Raw genomic sequence first — 18,386 nt, 5'->3', positions numbered from 1 at the left:
TGCATGGCAAATGCCTGTGATTCTAGGCCACTGAGCAGTTTCCATGGCTGCAACCTTCCTTTTCTATCTAGGACAATGATAATAATAATACCACCGACCTTTCTCAGGTATTTATTATGCGTCAGGTACTGTGCTTGGCACCAACCACCTCATGTCATCATTAGAACTACCCCGAGGTAGGTATTCTCGTCATCCTATTTTGCAGATGACAAAATTAGGGCCTTGTCGTGGTCCCTTTTGTGTTGCTCTAAAGCAACACCTGAGGCCAGGTAATTTGTAAGGAAGTCTATTTGGCTCATGGTTCTGCAGGCTGTATGAGAAGCATGGCGCCAGCATCTGGTGAGGGCTGCAGGGAGCTTCTAATCAAGGCAGAAGGTGAAGGGGGGGGTAGGTGTGTCACATGGTGAGAGAGGGAGCAAGCGAGAGGAGGGGGTGCCCACACTCTTTTAAACCACCAGCTCTGTCGTGAACTAATAAATCAAGAACTCACTCATCACTGCAGGGAGGGCACCAAGCCACTCATGAGGGATCCGCCCCGTGACCTGGACACCTCACCTCGCACTGGGCCCCACCTCCAACACTGGAGATCAAATTTCAACACGAGATTTGGAGGGGACAAACATCCAAACCGTATCAGGCCTTAAGAGATTAAGTTACTTATCCAAAGTCAATCAGCTGGGAAAAGTTGAAGGTGAGATATAAACCCAGCTTGTATTGAAAAGTTTAAATATTATAGAAACGTGTAAACTAGTGCTGCTTCCAAAAGTGAAAACCTCCCCATGGATTCTGGGGAAATACTCAATTGTCCTGCGGAGCAGTCCAAATTTGGGTGGCATCTCTCCCTTTCTGGTGCCAGGCTCCTTGCCAGGGGTCCTCAAACTTTTTAAACAGGGGGCCAGTTCACTGTCCCTCAGACTGTTGAAGGGTCGTTGGAGAGTACGGCGCACATTCCACACATGTGCACTGTGGGCCCGGGACGCACCCGGCGGGCCAGATAAATGTCCTTGGTGGGCCGCATGTGGTCCGTGGGCCATAGTTTGAGGACCCCTGTAAGATGCTAAAGCTCCCTAGGAGGGGCTGAGACCAGCAACTCCGGGCAGGATAAAGGCAAGATTAGGAGAGAAAACACCACACAGCTCAGAATTCTGCAGAATCCAGTGAAAATCTCCTGGGCCTGACATCATCTGAGATGGTCTCTAAATCAAATGTCTTGGCCTTAGTGTCAGTCCTAAGCCCCTCTGGGCTTCAAGGATTTTCCTGCCCTCACGGTGTGAGTAACTGAAAAGGGATCCGTCTGTGTCCGCTGCCTGCAGTGCTCAAACTTCCCTTCAGTGTCGCAGTGAATGATGAGCGGTTAGTCCTGCCAGAGGCTTTAGAGATTATCTAGTCCAATCCCTTCAATTTATACATTACACATTAACAGTAGTTAATGGCAGAGCCACTAGGATGCTTTCTCTTTGCTTCAGTAAAAAAAAAAAAAAAAAAATCATCTTACCATTAAACACTGATGTAAGAGTCATTTCCCTTGATTGCAAAACACAGAAGAGACCCTTACAACCGCTGTGTGTACATGGAGAATCTCCGTCAAACCTCGACTTTCATATTTGATCCATCTGCAGTACCCCTTTTTGTGGCAGTGGCATATGGGGGCAGGGGTGTGTGCGTAGAGAGCGGAGTAATGCGTTTCTCTAATGCTGAGGACAGAGACTGCTGCCATTGGCCTGCCCTTCTGCTTCCTGATCGGGCGGGCCAGCCTCTCTGCCGTGTTTGAGGCCAGCAGCCATCATTTTGTCTGCCAGGCTCCTTACTGGCCCGACCCACTGGCTGTCAGAGCTAAGCTGATCTTTTCCCCTGCTGGCTGCTTACCTGGGACATATGATTGGTGGAGAAGGGCCTGCCAGAGGGGAGCCAAGACTGTCCCTCTCAGCGCCCCTGCAGGTAAGGGTCACAGGGCCAGGTCCATTCCAGAATCTCATGCCCTTATTCCCCATTTGGAACTGCAAACAGCTGTGCATTGTGGCTAGCACGGAGCGGTGAGCCGAGAACAGGCAGGGGAAAGCCTGCAGAAGTGGAAAAGGTCACTGTTCTTCTGCCCCACTCACCCACATTGCCCATCCTCTTCTAGGACCCTCGGGCCACCTGTGCAGGCCATCTCCTGGATGCCACCCTCCCCTCCACCCCTTTTGAGGAACCAAACCCCTGGTTTGGAGAGCCTGGTAGGTTCCCATAGCAATGGGCCTTTTAGCTGTTGCCATAGCAACCAACACTCAGACCATTTAGTTGCTAGTCAACTGACAGCTGTAAGTGAATCGGATTCAGCTTAGAATCTAGGGATAGGCCAGGGGAGTCTCTTCAGAGAAAAAGACACAACCACCCAGAACAGCCCAACTCCTTTAAAGACTTTTAGACACATCTGCGGATATCCAGAGCCACTTTCTACCTCGGGTCACCCAACTCTGCCCCCACCCCGTTCCCAACACACACACCAATTCAATGAGTACCCCACGCCTTTAAACAAGGCACCCCCCCTTCCAACCTCCATTTCCTGTTCTGTCTCTTCCCAGAGGGCCCTTGGAACAGACACTTGTTTAACATGACTCTCACCTTAGCAACTTTTTTACACATAACTCTTTTCCTTTGTGTCAATGCTCTTGCTATGTGTCACAGCCCTGTCCTCGTGCCAACCCACTCATTTAAGCATTGTTTTTTGGATTCTCTGAAGTGAATGGCCAAGCTCAGATCATCTTCTCTTAGTCAACTTCACCTATTTCAAATCATCCTTCCTATGTCTTGGGGGGTGTTCTCAGAGAACATTCTGTTTTATCAACCTTTGCAAAGCATAATCAAGATCATTCTGTTCCTTTAAAAAAAAAATCAACTAAGATTTCAAAACCGAACATGAAGGACTTGAAATTACTCCATGCTTATTGATTTTTATTAGCCTGAAGATGTGACTGAACACCAGGCATCACATTTAACCTACTCCCAAAGCGGGGATACTAGGTGTTGGATTCTCTTTATTCTGTAAGCAGGGGTGCTATTATTATTTTTTTAACAACTGGAATCTAAGATTTACTTGCCCTGGAATTCATGTAAAATAGGAGTTGGGTCTAAGCCTCCAAGGCTTGCTTAGTGGACTAGAAAAGCATGAACCTGTCATTGGAAAGAGCATGACCTTTTTTTATATACCTAAGATTCAGTGCTTCCCAATGTTTTAATGACTCAGGAGGGGGGTGTCTGTGAACTGTCTGTAGAAGGCGACCTTTCAAACTAATCCCCCCATGGGAGCCCTACCTAGCTTGCGGCTGCAGGCCCCACGCAGCCTCCCGATGGCTGGTAAACAGTCACAAGCTGTGTGTCCCCTTCTGTTCTGGCGGTATATATGAGCTGAACAGCTTCTCTTCTTTTTTTTCTCTAATTTCCAAAAAATCTATTTATACTCTATGTCTTAACCAATGTTTCTCTACCTTTTTTCCATTATCACTCCTTTAAAAAGTCTGTTTAGACATTTTAATCCTAATCAACCACTGCATACATTTTAATATATATACATTTAATAGTATTATATTTATACTCGTGTTTTATACATAAAGCGAAGATTTTTTTGTCCCCAAGAACAAATTTTCACAAAGAATGCACAGCATAAACGATGAAAGGTTTATAGTTTTAAAATACTTTTTTTATTTGAAGCGTCAGTGGGGAGAAGAAAAAGAAATCTATTTTAGCACTTAAATATGTGAATTATTTCCAGAATAGTTTAACACTCAACTAGTCAGTTGTATCAGAATCAATTTTCCCTGAAGTAGATAGTGTTCCCAGTTACAGGCAGTCCTCATTTTGCATGGTAGTGTGGGCAGAGGAGTATACCAGGCAGGTAGCTGTTAGCTGAAGCTAAGTGACACGGGGAATCTTCTGGGAATAGGAGGCAGCAGGCACATGAGAGCTAAGCTTCTCTAGAGGCCTCAGAAAGTTCCTGGGCAGAGGATAGCTTCGTCTTTCTGAGGAGACATCATCACATGTCAGATTGAACCTTTTGATTTGCCTGCTATTTCTAGACAAAGAACAATGGCTCCTAGGGTAATAGCTGACATTTATGGAGTGTAGCTTGTATGCCAGAGGTCACTCAAAGTGTTTTACATGCCTCATTTCATTTCATCCTCACAGCCCGACTCCTGTACTAACAGATAAGGACACTGTCACACAGGGAGATGGAGTGATTTCCAGATCGCACTGGTCGTCCTATTAATTGGTGGAGTCAGGATCCAACCACAGGCGGTCTGAAGCCCGAGACCACAGCAGTTGACCACCTTTGGCATTCACGCAATCCGGATGCACCGAGGGCCCGGCACGGGAGATAGGGTGTGATAGGAGACGTTAAAGATCTTAGGTAAAAAGTACAGTGGTTAAAAGGCTCCTGACATTTGCTAGTAAACCTTGGCTGTTTAACTTTATTCCTGATCCATTGCTGTCCCCTGGTGGTTTTCCTGGGAAACTCACAGGCCAAAGAGACCCAAGGGTCTAGTGAAATTAAGGGATGAAAAGAACCAGACTAAATGAATTATTTGCTCATAAGCGCTTTGTACAAACTCACCTAAGAGTTTCTTCCTTTTGTCCAACCTAACAACAGTTGATCTTCCAAGTTCCATGTAATTCAACTCAATAGCAAATAGGGCTGTAATCTCTGTGCCATCTTAAAGCTAATTGATATAGTACATTGATTCAAAACAGATGGTAAAATATATGCCCATGATTATACTTGTACTTTCAGAGTGGGAAATTCCAAGATTGAATTAATTTGGCCATTACTTGCTTCAACTTCATATTTTGTCTTTAAGCTTCTAGGCTTTCCTCAACATGGTAGAGGGTTCCAAAAGATCACTATGCCTCATCCTAACCTGTAACCCCTATTCCCCTACCTGCCCCCTCAAATACCAGTTCCCTCAATCTTTCAGGGGTGGTATTATTCAACTAAGTGATGCTTGCATTACCTGCTTCTTTCCAGCATGACTGGTGGTATATGATTGTGCAAAATAAAGGAAAATAGGTCCTTTAATATAACATAGACAAGGTGTAACTGGGGAAAAAAGGAGGAAAAAGACAATTTCTGAAAAAGTTATGTCTTCAGTGCACTCCAGAACCATGGAACCCCAGTTCCCGCCTTCTATAGTTCTAGGGAGACATACTTTGAAACAAGCAGGTGACCACAGCTCAAATGCAGAAGACAAGACTGATGAGTTTTTATTTATTCAAAGTTACATTTCCAGGTGCAAAAAGAGACCAAAAGTTAATGTTGTTAAAAAAAAAAAAATCAAACATCTGCTAACCCAGTGCTGCATTTAAGTAGAAAAAGAGACATGAGACAACCAGAGAGAACCAGCCGTCCAGAGCTGAATTTCTGCTGTAGAACACCTCCTCTCCCATGAGTCACTGGACACCACTGGAGAGCAAGTCACTGCTGAAGCCGCGGAGGCGGAGGTGTTGTCAAGAGTCAGCAGACTCATTGAGCAGAAAGCACTGAACTCAACGAGGCACTTAGAGATGGGGAACTTGTAGAGGTACCGTCCCAGCTACATGGAAGTGGAACCCATCCTCCACTGGGAGGGACATAACCCTAGGGCAAGTCATCTGATATCCTTAAGCAACCTCCGTCGTGTTCTGTCTGCTTGGGCCTTCCTTATTCCAACAGCAAAAAAAAAAAAAAAAGAAGACAATTAAATCCCTACAGTTGCACTCTCTCTTCTTTCCTTCGAACTTTTCATAAAAGATATTACAAAGACAACAGTTCTGAGCTCTCAGGAAATAGGGTCTTAAATGCTTTTAGAAGCTGAGAGGCATAAAACAACAGTCTTGCAATTCCTTTCATCTTACACACTGATTTAGTTTCAGGTCTGAATTTTTCCCTCACTTCCTCCTTCCCTCTCTACCCATGCCCTCTCACCCCTGGATAGATACATTGGCACCAAATAGCTCTAGCTTTTGATCTGTATTGGGATTTCCCAGCAGAAGAGACGTCGGTCTTGGTCATCACGAAGTTCCCACTCCACCACCAGTTTTATCTGGAAAAAGAGAAAAAGAATTGGGAAAAATGAAAGTAGGACCTGATCTTCATCCATAATTGACCTAACTATGTATCCTGGATGTATATGGTAACAAACAAACTGCCTAATTCCTCATATTTTTCTTCTTAAATCATGCCACCATGAATGCTACTTAGGATATGGGCACAGCCTGTGGACGTAAACTTGAAAGAGTGAACCAAGTTATACCTATGGTTTGGTGCTAGCAGTACCACATACTAACCTAGTTAATTTATCAAATATAATTTCTAAAGCATTCTTTTCCCTCTTATATCAATTGAATAATAATTATACATTTAAACAATTTCTTATGTATTTGGCAATCTGACCCAGCCTTTTCTAACTGTAACAATGAAGAGCAGAGAGAGAAAAAAATTACATTCCTAGGTCTAAGAAAACTTTCTCATTAGCTGGAAATGGAAATGTCAATGCACAAAGGATAGTCCAAAGCAGTCTATGGCTGTATGAATAATTTTAAGTACAACAACCCCCTGTAGCAATACACCTTCAGTTAACTTCCTTAAACTACTCATTAGAGCTCTCTTCCTTGACTTATCACAGGTATACTATGAGCTGTCACTTCTAATTCTTAATAACTCACTGACACTTTGTGGGTCCTTTCTTATGTGGACATTAGCTTATCTGTCATTAGTTACAACCTCTCTTTTGTACTCAAATGTTTCTTCACAATGGAAAACCATTTGAGTGATAATAACACCCAGATTCTCACTTGTTTTGTAAGTTTTTCAAGACTAGTATGCATTAACTACTGCTTCACTTTGTGCTTAAGCAGTTTGAGCTGTTTTTCAAATTAAATGTAATTCACTTAAGAGACATTAAGCACCTGCTGCCTATCAGGCCCTGACCAGACACTCTGAACACATAACTGAGGTTTAGAAATGCCCATGAGTATACGGATACCCTGCAAATTAATCTATAAAGCTCTCCCTGACCTTGATGGTCTCCAACTCTCCAACATCCCTTAAACACAGACTCCTTGTATTTGAGTCCCTTTAGAGTGTTCTTTAATTACTTGCCTCTTGTAGAAAAATAAATGGCCAGCCTGTTCCTGGGTTCTACTTGACTTCCTTTCAAAAAACACAGCTCTTAGGCCGGGCACGGTGGCTCACGCCTGTAATCCTAGCACTCTGGGAGGCCGAGGTGGGTGGATTGCTCGAGATCAGGAGTTCGAAACCAGTCTGAGCAAGAGCGAGACCCCATCTCTACTATAAATAGAAATTAATTGGCCAACTAATATATATAGAAAAAATTAGCCGGGCATGGTGGCGCATGCCTATAGTCCTAGTTACTCGGGAGGCTGAGGCAGGAGGATTGCTTGAACCCAGGAGATTGAGGTTGCTGTGAGCTAGGCTGACGCCACGGCACTCACTCTAGCCTGGGCAACAAAGCAAGATTCTGTCTCAAAAAAAAAAAAAAAAAGGAATACAGCTCTTTTTTCTTTATGGAAAAAGGTAATCCCTTTACTTCTTCCATTCGTTTCAAGATTCATATCTTTAACACAGGCCCATCCCGCAGGATCCACTTCACAAGTGCTTGGCATAAAAAAAAGGGAGGTGAGGTGTCCAGAGGTGAGGGTGGGAGTCAGAGGGGAGAAAGAGAGTGGAAAAAGCTACTTTTCCCCCATGGAGCTAACAAACTACTGCTCTCTTGTTGTGGGATTAATGAAGAAACCTGGATTTTTGGATAACAATGCTGAAACACTTGGATCATAAACTATTTGGTATCTGGCCCAAATTTTTAAACACTGCACAGCCTTTGGAGTCATAAGACCCAGCTCTAAACGTAGGCTGTAATATTTCTTAGTTGAGTGGACTCTGTCCACATTGCATAACATCAAAGGCTCAAATTTCTCTCAACGCTATATAGGGTGGAGAATTAAGCAAAATATCATATGTAAAAATGGGATCTTCAGGCCCAGGCAAAGCACCAGAACAAAGGGACACAATAAAAAACCCTAACACTCACACCTATCTCTGCCCTCAAGTTTCTAATCCAGTCCCAAGGCCTCCAGTGTTTCCAACAACAGTGTCACTTACGGAGGGGTATTCACCCTTCACGGGTAGTTTATTCACGTAGCTGTAGGTCTTGTCTTTTTGGATGGGGCAGCTGATGCCACTCTTACAACCATCAGGCTCAGGAATGGGAAAGGGAACTGGGACACCCATTATGATGCCATGCACAAAGGCTTTGCTACTTTTAGATGGAGTATCTAGGAGGAAAAAAAAAAAGAGAATCAGACAGTGAAAAAAAACCCCTAAACCAAAACAGACTATTTTCAAACCCTAAATCAAAATTTCAGATATCAATATAATCTCAAGCAACAGCATTGCTATGGCTGCAAATCATCATGCACATGCCTCTTAATTCCTAGGGACTATTTCTCTTTGTAGCTGTGCTTTATCTAGCACAGTACAAGCATTCACTCCGAACTTGAAAAATTATATAAAAGAAGAATTAATTATACAAAAAGAAGAAGCAACAGGACTTGTGTTCTTTGCTCTTAACCTTGCTCTTCATTGCCTTTCACAGCTTCTCAGGAGAATCAAAGCTACCTCGGTAAATAACCTTATCCAACAAGGCAACCGATTTTTGGCAGTAAACTTCTGTTTACTATTTATATCAGCTTCTGTCAAAGTGTGTTGCGTGTCTTCAATCCATGGTCTATAAAAAGGTACCCTTTAGGAGCTGCTATTGCAGTATTGTGGAGATCCAGAGAATTGGTTCCATATGTTTCTTCCTGTCTGGGCTGGGAAGGATTTTGTTTAGAAGGCATTTTTTTTTTTTTTTTGGAATAATAGAGGGGCGAAGGTATAGTCTAGGAAAGAAAATAGGGAGTGAATAGTTAGAGGGTTTTCAGGCTTACGTAAGAGATAACAGGAGCTTTGAGGTTTCTTATTAGACTATCTAGTCTATTTCCATAGGATGGAAAATGAAGAAAGGATTCAAGGCAGATGCACTGTCTGGAAATACAGATTTCACATTGGTCTAGATTCTTGGGAATCTGAAAGTGATAAATGTGGTACAAGAAAGTACCAAGTTCTGATAATATTTCTTGAATATTACTGGAGAAGAAAGCTCGGATTTCTTTTTTTGTTTTTGTTTTGTTTTGAGACAGAGTCTTACTCTGTTGCCTGGACTAGAGTGCAGTGGTGTCAGCCTAGCTCACAGCAACCTCAGACTCCTGGTCTCAAGTGATCCTCCTGCCTCGGCCTCCCAGAGTGCTAGGATTACAGGCATGAGCCACCTCGCCCGGTCAGCTCAGATTTCTTGATTGTTTCTTGGGTCTCCAGTAGGTTCCCTAAACCTTACAGAGCTTGTTCAGTAGTCATTGCACCTTTATTGTCAGGCAAGATGTAAATTTAATAGCTGAAAAGTATACTGCTTAAAATAACATTTTGGAAGAGTTGGTGTTGCGTGTCTTCAATCCATGGTCTATAAAAAAGGTACCCTTTAGGAACTTGGTAAGATTAGAAAGAAGTACATTTCTTGATAACATGGTTACAGAATAAACATGGTTTACAGAATTGGGGTGTGTATTGATATTCTGCAGTCTGTAGCTAAACAGAGCTGATGTTCTCATAAAAGCCTGCTATGCAATATGGCCTAAGACAGGATGGAGAAAAGCCAAACTGTTTTCTCCAACCTGTGAACACATGGAAATCTCCCTGCTTGCTTAAAAGGGGTCTGGGAGCCACGGACTTTGGGCAACAGGTATATGGGAAACCAGTATGAGAAGGCTGTCTAAGGGCATAGTGAACCGTAGCTTTGCACAAATAGGAAGGGAGGTCACAGAATTCCTGACTACCAATCCCCCTCCTCGCACATTCCCATGCTCATTCTAATACCTAAGATTTATGTTACGCTTTAGCATGAATCACAGGGTAAAAGCCACTTTTACTCACTGCTGGTGAAGGTGACATTGATACTGTAAGACTGTCCTTTGCTCAGTTGGCAAGGCTGGGTGGAGCATGGGCTCACATTCACTTCCTTTATAACTCCAACCATAGAACCTACAAAAAAAGAAAAATGAATTAGAATAAGAGGAAAAATAAACCATGTAGGCTGCCCACCACCTAGTCGGAAGATGCCCTGCTCTCCTAGTTAGGGTGAGCTCGATCTCCTCTGACTGCTTTCATGGAATGGAATCTTTAAGAAAACGTCCAGTCAAAAGTCAGAATCTTGATTCATCTTACTGCTAAAATCATAGTCTGTAAATGAGATGAAAAGGGAGCTGGTTGGTTTCTTGATGAAGAGAAAGTTAATATTTATCAAGCTAAATAATATCCTGAGACCATGTCCACAAAAGATTATATTTAAGGGATTAAACTACAACCAAAGAAACTCCAAATGTTCCTAGATTCTTGTCTTGCCTTCTTAATGGTAAGGGGTCACAATCTGAACTTAAACCTTGAAAATGTTTGCTTCAACTTTCCTTTTGATTAAAATATTCCTGTTTTTCCCTTCATGTTCTAGTACATGAATAAGCATGTAAATTTTATGAGAGTTGTTCACTACTTGAAAAACTGCAAAAATAGCCCAAAGGCAACCTGGGGCCTCAAATTCCAAGAAGGAAGATGAGAATGAGTTTCACCATCTTTCCACCCAAAGTTCTATAAGTGCAAATGCTGGTGTAGGGAGTCCAGTATTATCAGGTAGAAAGTCTGCAGATCTTGGAACAGAGAGAACCTCTTTGGAATTCCTGGCTCCAGGAGGTTTTAGCTCCTGAGTTATTTATTTTTAGACCCTAAGGAAATTGCACCTTGGGTAGCAAGAATTCGGGAAAGCCAAGGCATCTGAAGAAAACATCTCACAGCAATGGGTTTTATTATCCTTGTTTTAGGGGTTAGAAAATAGAAGAGCAGGAAGGTTACTGTGACTTGCCCAAGGTCACATCCCCTGGAAGGGGCAGATCCAGGACTCAGGGGATCAGCCTGACTTGGAAGTCCTTGCTACTGGAACCCAAAGGAAGCTTTAAATATGTAGCCATAGTGACAAAGGGAAGGAGACCCCAAGGAAATTCCTAACTAGGAACTATCTGAAGACTTAGGATGAAGATTCAGAATCAAAATCAATCAAAAGAGTCTTTTCAGGTCCCTCGATTCAGCGTCACCTCTGCCTCTCACTACTCTTCTCTTTCTATATTAGATGCTCAGCCCCCGTATCCTTTGTGATTTTCAGTGAAATATCTTCTGCCCAGATTTTATATCCTTTCCACAAACTCCTGGTAAATCCTTTGCCCAGTATTTGGTCTTCTTGGGATCTCTTCATTATTTTGCCCCAAACTGACTTCTTGGAGAAATAAAGTATACTTAAAGGTGTGGGTAAAATAATGAAAAGTGTCAGAACACCCAGTCTTGGCTTTTTAAATAAGGCTGATTTCAGAAGCCCACTCATTTCCGAGTAAGCAGAGTATAGAATTTAAGAGGAACTCCTAGCTTAATCTTTAACAGAGGAACGACTTAAACAGAGAAACTACCTACTATCTCTGAACTGGGAATGACCTTCCACTTCTGAACTGGGAACTACACCATCTCCACTGCACTTCTGTGTTTTCTTGAGTTATTTAGTCATGTTCTTTGAGGGAAAAAAATCTAAAAGGCCCACTTACCCACTTATGAGTCATGAAATACTTTGGCTCAAAAGATAACAGGCAGTTATCTCAAATCTTGCCTAAGGTACCAGGCAAGATTTTTCCAAGAACCAAGGGGTTGAGATCTTTATAGTTCCAATAAAAGCTTAGGGCCCAAATGAAACTTAACTCCCAACAGGGCCATTTCACACAGCCAAGATGGCAGAAGTACGGTGGGGTTAAAGAAGAATACTGCTACCTAAGTCTACGTTTCTTTTCCTCTGAAATACTTACTTGGCTATAGCTCCTGGGAATAATATGTTTGTAAATATTGCATATGTTTAAAAAATAAGGGTCAGATGAAGGAAAGTACTAGGAATAGTCAGAAATGGGATTCATATGACTTACCCATGTTTCTAAGCAGTTTCAAAACTGATTTATGACTCACAAACCTGGTGTAGCTCATGAGTCCTCTGATAGAGAACAAAGCACTGAGGAATAACACTAGACATTCTCCACAAATCTCTGAACTAACACTCTCTCTAAAAGGACCTAAAAACTGTTCATATTTGATAGGTAAAGAGGAGCTGAGCCAATTATGAAGTATCTAGAGCCAGCTCCCCTGCTCTATATCCTGGGAGGGCTATAGCAGGGAAAGGTATACCCCCATGCCACCTCTCATCCCAATACAGGATTTTTTTTGTTGTTTTTGAGACAGAGTCTCGCTTTGTTGCCCAGGCTAGAGTGAGTGCCATGGCATCAGCCTAGCTCACAGCAACCTCAAACTCCTGGGCTCAAGCAATCCTGCCTCAGCCTCCCGGGTAGCTGGGACTACAGGCATGTGCCACCGTGCCCGGCTAATTTTTTTCTATATATTTCTAGTTGGCCAATTAATTTCTTTCTATTTTTATAGTAGAGACGGAGTCTCACTCTTGCTCAGGCTGGTCTCGAATTCCTGAGCTCTAACGATCCACCCGCCTCTGCCTCCCGGAGTGTTAGGATTACAGGCGTGAGCCACCGCACCCAGCCCCAATACAGGATTTTAAAGCAGCACACAGGATATACAAGCTATGACTCAAGTGCTACTGTTTCCACTTGCAATCTTGAGACTGGTCACTCTCAAACTGTTTCCACCTCTCCCCCACCATCTTTCAATCTCGCTTTAGTGTCTCCCCACTCTGTGGTCTCTAAACTTTGGCTATACACTCCCACCAATGAGAATAATTGTAAGCACACATCCACAATACACAAGATGTATACTCCACTTTGGAAACCTGCGTTCTCTAAAATAAGCATCTCTGAGGCAGAGTGTGTCCTTATATTTTCCTTTTTTTTCAATCTCAGTCTAACCAAGGACAGAAGTGCTATTTGTACAAAATAAATGCTTTAGCAAAAAAGGTTGTTTAAATACAAGTCTTTACAAATCCCATTTCCTCATCCAGCTGTCCTGAATCCGGACAGCTGAATGGGAGAGAATGCAAGTGGACTGTCTGGTAACAGTGCCCGTAACAGGGTAAGTTAAGTTCTGCCTTTCAGCGATCAACACTGAGAGGCAGACTCTGGAGCCTGATGTTCGGGTTTGAATTCTCCACTAGCTCTGCTACTGTCAAGGTAGGATAACAACCTCTCTGGGGGTAATCATAGGATAGGTGAGCTAACATACACACAGCTTAGATAAGTGTTTGGAACACAGTAGTGATACATAAGTGTTTACTGTTATCTTATCCAGATTTAGTCGATGAATTTAATCTAGAACAGCTTAGTTCCTCCTGGGTAGGTTAGCAAGTTCCCCCTCCTGGGTAGGTTAGCAAGTTCCCTTTTGACGCAAAGGCTGGGCCACTCACCTCAGATATACTTTGTGGATAGAAATTATGTTTCCAGCCAATAAAATGGATTCTTTCTGTCTCAGAAGTAGAATGCATGAAGACAGAAGGCAAAATGCAGGGTGAGAGTACATTATCTGCTACATGGTCCCCAGATTAGCTCAGTACTATAAAAGCATGGTACGCATCAGGCACGGTGGCTCACACTTGTAATCCTAGCATTTTGGGTCGCCAAGGTGGGAGGATTGCATGAGCTCAGGAGTTCAAGACCAGCCTGGAAATACAGTGAGACCCTGTCTCTACAAGAAAAAATTAGCCAGGTGGTGGCGGCGGTGTGCGCTTGTCCCAGCTACTGGGGAGGCTGAGGCAGGAGAATGGCTTGAATTTGGGGTTGCAGTGAGCTATGATTGTGCCACTGCACTTCAGCCTGAGTGACAGAGCAAGACTCTGTCTCTGAAAAATAAATAAATACAAACAAACAAATAAATGAAAGTATGATATGCACTGGGAAGACCAAGTAGAAGCACTCTGCTTTCTCTGCCTGTGCCTACCCTTGGGTGTGACGGTCTCTCTTTAAATGACCTCTGTCATCACATTGACCACTGCTCCAGCGAGGTCTGTGAATAATACTTTGCAGTCCTTTATCCCCCTTGCTTCTCCGTCACAGCAAAGTTCTCAAACTGTACACACTCTAAGCACCCAAAACAGTGTGAGAAGTACTCTCTTCCACTCTATCCCATCTTCTGTGGACAGTAAAAAAAAAAAAAAGAAATCCTGAACTTCTATCAATGATCCATTGAAAATCAGTGCTTATGTTAAGGCTTTCCACGTCCAGCTTCTACCAGCTTCTTTCAAGGCTTCTTTCACATAATCTAGTAGGAAGTAAGTAACGGGTAGTACTTATAGCTCTTTCTTCCAGTATTTCACTGACAAGAGGTTCTTGGGCTTCCAATGTCAATAGAACTAACTCCTCAGCTGTAATCTGCAAACATTACAAAACTAATTTCCCTGGCCCCATTTCTCACTTGAGGAAATCCCACCCCAGGGAAGGTGGCTGTAGAGTGGAACACAAAATCTTTTGATGTGGGCGCTTAAGTTTTTACTTTCTATTTCCCAATTCAAAAGTAAATTGAAAATCTGTAACTGAAAACTTCCTTCCCTTTAAAGTCTTCCCATAAGTGTATTCCTGCTTTTTTCAAATGAATAGAATAATTCAGAATTTATTTCCTTTCTTCTTCTTCTTTTTTTTTAAATGTTATCAATGAAACCCAAAGTGGCTCATGAAGATCCACCAGTTTCCCACCACTTACTAGCTGTGAGATCTTGGGCAAGTTTCTCTACATGTCTCAGTTTCCTCATCTGCAAAACAGATCGTGAGGACTAAATGAGTTAATCAAATTAATATGGTAGGCCGGGTGCGGTGGCTCATGCCTATAATCCTAGCACTCTGGGAGGCCGAGGCAGGTGGATGGTTTGAGCTCAGGAGTTCAGACCAGCCTGAGCAAGAGTGAGACCCTGTCTTTACCAAAAATAGAAAAAATTAGCCAGGCATGGTGGTGCATGCCTGTAGTCCCAGCTACCTGGGAGACTGAGGCAGAAAGATCGCTTGAGCCAGGAGTTTGAGGTTGCTGTGAGCTAGGCTGATGCCACGGCACTCTAGCCTGGGCAACGGAGTGAGACTTTTTCTCAAAAAAAAAAAAAGAATTAAAACAGTGTCTTTATCCAAATGTTGGCCACAAGTTTAATGGAAGGAAAGGCAGTAATTTGAAGAAATAATAGCATCTTTCAGGTGCCAGTCTCCTAATTCAATAGAGCAGCATTTGTTAAGTGTTAACAGGCCAGCAGTCTATTCCTTAATCAATCCTGTCCCCTAATCCTCAACCTTGCTTTGGCCTCAACATGAATTTTGATGATTAGGTGGAAAGAGTACATAGTCCCTTATTTACTTTTTCAACTAATCTTTGTGGAGCAGTTACTATTACCTGGGTACTGGATAGAAAGAAGCAAACTTACTCTGGTTCCCCATTCTGCTGTGTGAGTTCAGGTAGGATACCTAATATCTCTGGAATTCAATATTTGACTATACTATCTCCATACTTTCTTTCAACTACGAAACCAGTTGCAAGCCTCTTTCATCGATCATTGCATCTTTTTCTCCGCCTCCACCTTCGAACAGAATTGTTGGAGTTCTGCTCCAACATTAATTCCATAGACTTGACTGAAGAAGACATTCAGAATTTCTACCCCCTGTTGTATTTTTCAACAAAGATTCCAACCCCAGCGGAGAGAGGGAATTATGTGTCACAAGTTTTGTAGGAGGAAAAACTGATTAAGAATCACAAGATTCCATAGCCCAAAGGAAGCCCTATTTTTAACAGAATAAATTATGAAAAGGGAAATTGACTTCTGACTTGTCAGCAAAAAGGAAATTGAAAAGCAAAGGGTGGTGGAGGAGAACCGAAGATACAAGACATAAAGAGAAGTTCTGCACCCCTCCCCGCAACCTTGGGGCTCCATACGGACCTTCTGTTGTCTGCCCTACAAACTCTAGGAAACTTCGGCAAAAGGCCCCACTTCCAGGAGTGTCAGGGACTCCAAAATACGAACTCCAAGGAAAGAGACAAAGTTGTGCGCGGTGGGGATTAATCGAGGCGGGCACCTTCTCCCCCAACCCAGCCCACTCCACTGGGAGACCCTGGCTGACCCAGACCACCCGAGGGACCCGCCCAACCCAGCCCGGGGGGCTCAGCGCGGCTCTGGCCCCGGCTTCCGCAGAGGGTGCGGGAACCTCGGGCGGGCCCAGGGCTCACCGCAGTCCTTGAACTGCACGGGCTCGGCCTGGGCGGCGGTGCTGAGCGCCAGGACCAGAAATGCAGCGTCCAGGAAACTCATCGCGGATAAGGAGGTTCCAAGCTCGAAGACAGAAGACTCGGCGCCCGCGGTCACAAGATAAACCTATGGGGGTGGGCCCGGGGAGGAGCCCAGTCAGGCGACCTGTCACCAGCAACCACGGAGGCCCGCCCGCACCCCGCCCACGCCCCGCCCATGGCTCCGGGGAACCAGCTCCAGCTCGGTCCGGCTCAGAAGCCCACTATCTCCGCCAATCTTGTCAGCGCAGAGGTCATCTCCGGCCCCGCCCCGCTCCACCTCTTAGCGCTCTGCTTCGGCCTTATTGGTGCGTCTCCATTTCCGCAATCGGGAGCATTTCTAGCCAATCAAGCCCTTTCTCCCTCCGCATTACCCAATAGGCACGCTAGGGGGCGGGGCATCCTCGAGGACCCGCCCTCTGTCCCATTCTCCCGCCTCCAGAGGCCCAGGCGGTGCAGTTGGGGAATAAGGCGACGCGAGGGGCGGAGCTTGTGGCGAAGATGGCGGCCGCCCTGGGGTTGTCCCTGAAGGCTGCGGCCCTGAGAGTGATCACCCCCTGGCCGAAGGGCAGGTATCAAGGCTAGAAGGGCACCCGGGAGCGGTGTTAGGTTCTGCACCTCCAGGACAACGGGGAAATTAAGGCCCGCGGGGGAGGTGAGGGTTTGGTATGAGGCCGTCCAGATGGGGGTGTCCTGGTTTGGCGTGAGGCTGTCTCTCCAGATAAGCGTCTCCAGGTCGCCGTCTGCTCCTGGACTCATGCTTCTCTCTTGCGCCGCAGGCTTCTCGCGTCCTCCCTAGGACGTAAGTCGAGTTGGGAAGCGTCATCCTCCAGGCCCGAGGCAGGCGAAGGACAGATCCGCCTCACGGACAGCTGCGTCCAGGTAGGAGGCAGGAGGCAAGGCGGCGGTACCCAGGCGACCTCCCCTTCGTCAACTCTTTTAACTCCCATTACCTGGCAATCTTGATCCCCCTTCCTGCATTTCAGAGGCTTCTGGAAATCACCGAAGGGTCAGAATTCCTCAGGCTGCAAGTGGAGGGAGGTGGATGCTCCGGATTCCAATACAAATTTTCACTGGATACAGTTATCAACCCCGACGACAGGCAAGGAGGAAGGGGTGGGTCCTCAGAGGATGAACGGTAGGGAAAAAAGTGTCTCCAGTTTCTGGTGCACTTTTGTTTGACGTTTTAGAGGGTTTGCTAAGGATGGTTAACACTGCTCTTCTCACACAGTGAGGCTGCAGCAATGATTTGTTGTCTTGATTCAAAATAATTAAGCTATAAGAGAAAAATTGGCCTGTTTAGGTCTGTAGGGTAGTAGATAGAGAGTCAGACTGGACTAGATTCCAGGCCTAAGTCCTTAAACATTCCCCAGTACTCACTCCATTGAATCGGTTTGACCCAAAGAAAATCAGCACTTGTTAGAGGTAATAAGGAATTGTCCCTTTGTACTTCAGAAAACAGAGTATGTACACCTCTGGGCTCAGAGTGTGTTGGGTTTTTTGGTGCTTGTGATACTCATTAATGCCTTCCTCATGTCTTTTCAGGGTATTTGAACAGGGTGGGGCAAGAGTGGTGGTTGACTCTGATAGCTTGGCCTTCGTGAAAGGAGCCCAGGTGGACTTCAGCCAAGAACTGATCCGAAGCTCATTTCAAGTGTTGAACAATCCTCAAGCACAGCAAGGCTGCTCCTGTGGGTCATCCTTCTCTGTTAAACTTTGATGTGATCATTGGTGACCCTGAGATTGCCACCAGTTGTACCAATTTGAGGAAACTGGGATTAGCACAATTCTAGAGGTTTCCTTCTAATCATGTCCCTCTCTTAATTTTATTTCCCTCAGTCCAGGAGTATTGCGTTTTGCCACTATTATTTTCAGAATGTGAAGCTTTTACTCTTGGCTTAATTCTGCATCCCTCCCTCCGACTGCCAATGCTAAGGCCAAGCCTCCAGATGCTGTTACCTCAGATTTAATCACTGGTTGAAACTCTGTTATAATTTATAGAGCCTCCAAGGCTCCAAAATTTGGAGTT

General features: G+C 44.4%; 2 protein-coding genes across 5 annotated transcripts; one reads left to right on the top strand and one right to left on the bottom strand.

Moving 5' to 3' along the window:
• Positions 1–5,213: 5,213 nt before the first annotated feature.
• NPC2 (NPC intracellular cholesterol transporter 2) lies at positions 5,214–16,486 on the bottom strand. 3 transcript variants are annotated; one of them, XM_012741995.3, is made up of 5 exons: positions 16,301–16,486; positions 10,001–10,108; positions 8,135–8,307; positions 5,939–6,056; positions 5,214–5,673 (listed from the first exon to the last, which is right to left on the bottom strand). In XM_012741995.3, the coding sequence occupies exons 1-4, from the start codon at positions 16,380–16,382 to the stop codon at positions 5,970–5,972; spliced, it is 450 nt and encodes a 149-aa protein (XP_012597449.2). In that variant the 5' UTR covers positions 16,383–16,486; the 3' UTR covers positions 5,214–5,673; positions 5,939–5,969. The 3 variants fall into 3 exon arrangements, with proteins under 3 accessions (XP_012597449.2, XP_012597456.2, XP_012597464.2); XM_012742002.3 differs by having other exon boundaries at positions 5,214–5,669; XM_012742010.2 differs by having other exon boundaries at positions 5,214–6,056; positions 16,301–16,484.
• A 317-nt stretch (positions 16,487–16,803) lies between these two features.
• Positions 16,804–18,164, top strand: ISCA2 (iron-sulfur cluster assembly 2). 2 transcript variants are annotated; one of them, XM_012742019.2, is made up of 4 exons: positions 16,804–16,929; positions 17,137–17,239; positions 17,344–17,459; positions 17,903–18,164. In XM_012742019.2, exons 1-4 carry the CDS (start codon positions 16,859–16,861, stop codon positions 18,075–18,077), a joined length of 465 nt encoding a protein of 154 aa, XP_012597473.1. In that variant the 5' UTR covers positions 16,804–16,858; the 3' UTR covers positions 18,078–18,164. The 2 variants fall into 2 exon arrangements, with proteins under 2 accessions (XP_012597473.1, XP_012597481.1); XM_012742027.2 differs by having other exon boundaries at positions 17,344–17,473.
• Positions 18,165–18,386: the final 222 nt, after the last annotated feature.

The sequence above is a fragment of the Microcebus murinus genome, chromosome 6, assembly GCF_040939455.1.
Source record: "Microcebus murinus isolate Inina chromosome 6, M.murinus_Inina_mat1.0, whole genome shotgun sequence".
NCBI lineage: Eukaryota > Metazoa > Chordata > Mammalia > Primates > Cheirogaleidae > Microcebus > Microcebus murinus.
Note: the sequence above shows the minus strand (reverse complement) of the source record. Positions and strands in the feature narration are given on the sequence as shown.

What these genes read in the sequence shown, in the direction of transcription:
- ISCA2 (XM_012742019.2), top strand. Translation starts at nt 16,859, where the DNA reads ATGGCGGCCGCCCTGGGGTTGTCCCTGAAGGCTGCGGCCCTGAGAGTG. An exon ending in ACCCCCTGGCCGAAGGGCAG is followed by an intron (nt 16,930 to 17,136) that starts GTATCAAGGCTA and finishes CTTGCGCCGCAG; the next exon opens with GCTTCTCGCGTCCTCCCTAG. An exon ending in GTTATCAACCCCGACGACAG is followed by an intron (nt 17,460 to 17,902) that starts GCAAGGAGGAAG and finishes ATGTCTTTTCAG; the next exon opens with GGTATTTGAACAGGGTGGGG.
- NPC2 (XM_012741995.3), bottom strand. Translation starts at nt 16,382, where the DNA reads ATGAGTTTCCTGGACGCTGCATTTCTGGTCCTGGCGCTCAGCACCGCC. An exon ending in CAATGTCACCTTCACCAGCA is followed by an intron (nt 8,308 to 10,000) that starts GTGAGTAAAAGT and finishes TTTTCCTCCTAG; the next exon opens with ATACTCCATCTAAAAGTAGC. An exon ending in TGAAGGGTGAATACCCCTCC is followed by an intron (nt 6,057 to 8,134) that starts GTAAGTGACACT and finishes CTCTTTTTCCAG; the next exon opens with ATAAAACTGGTGGTGGAGTG.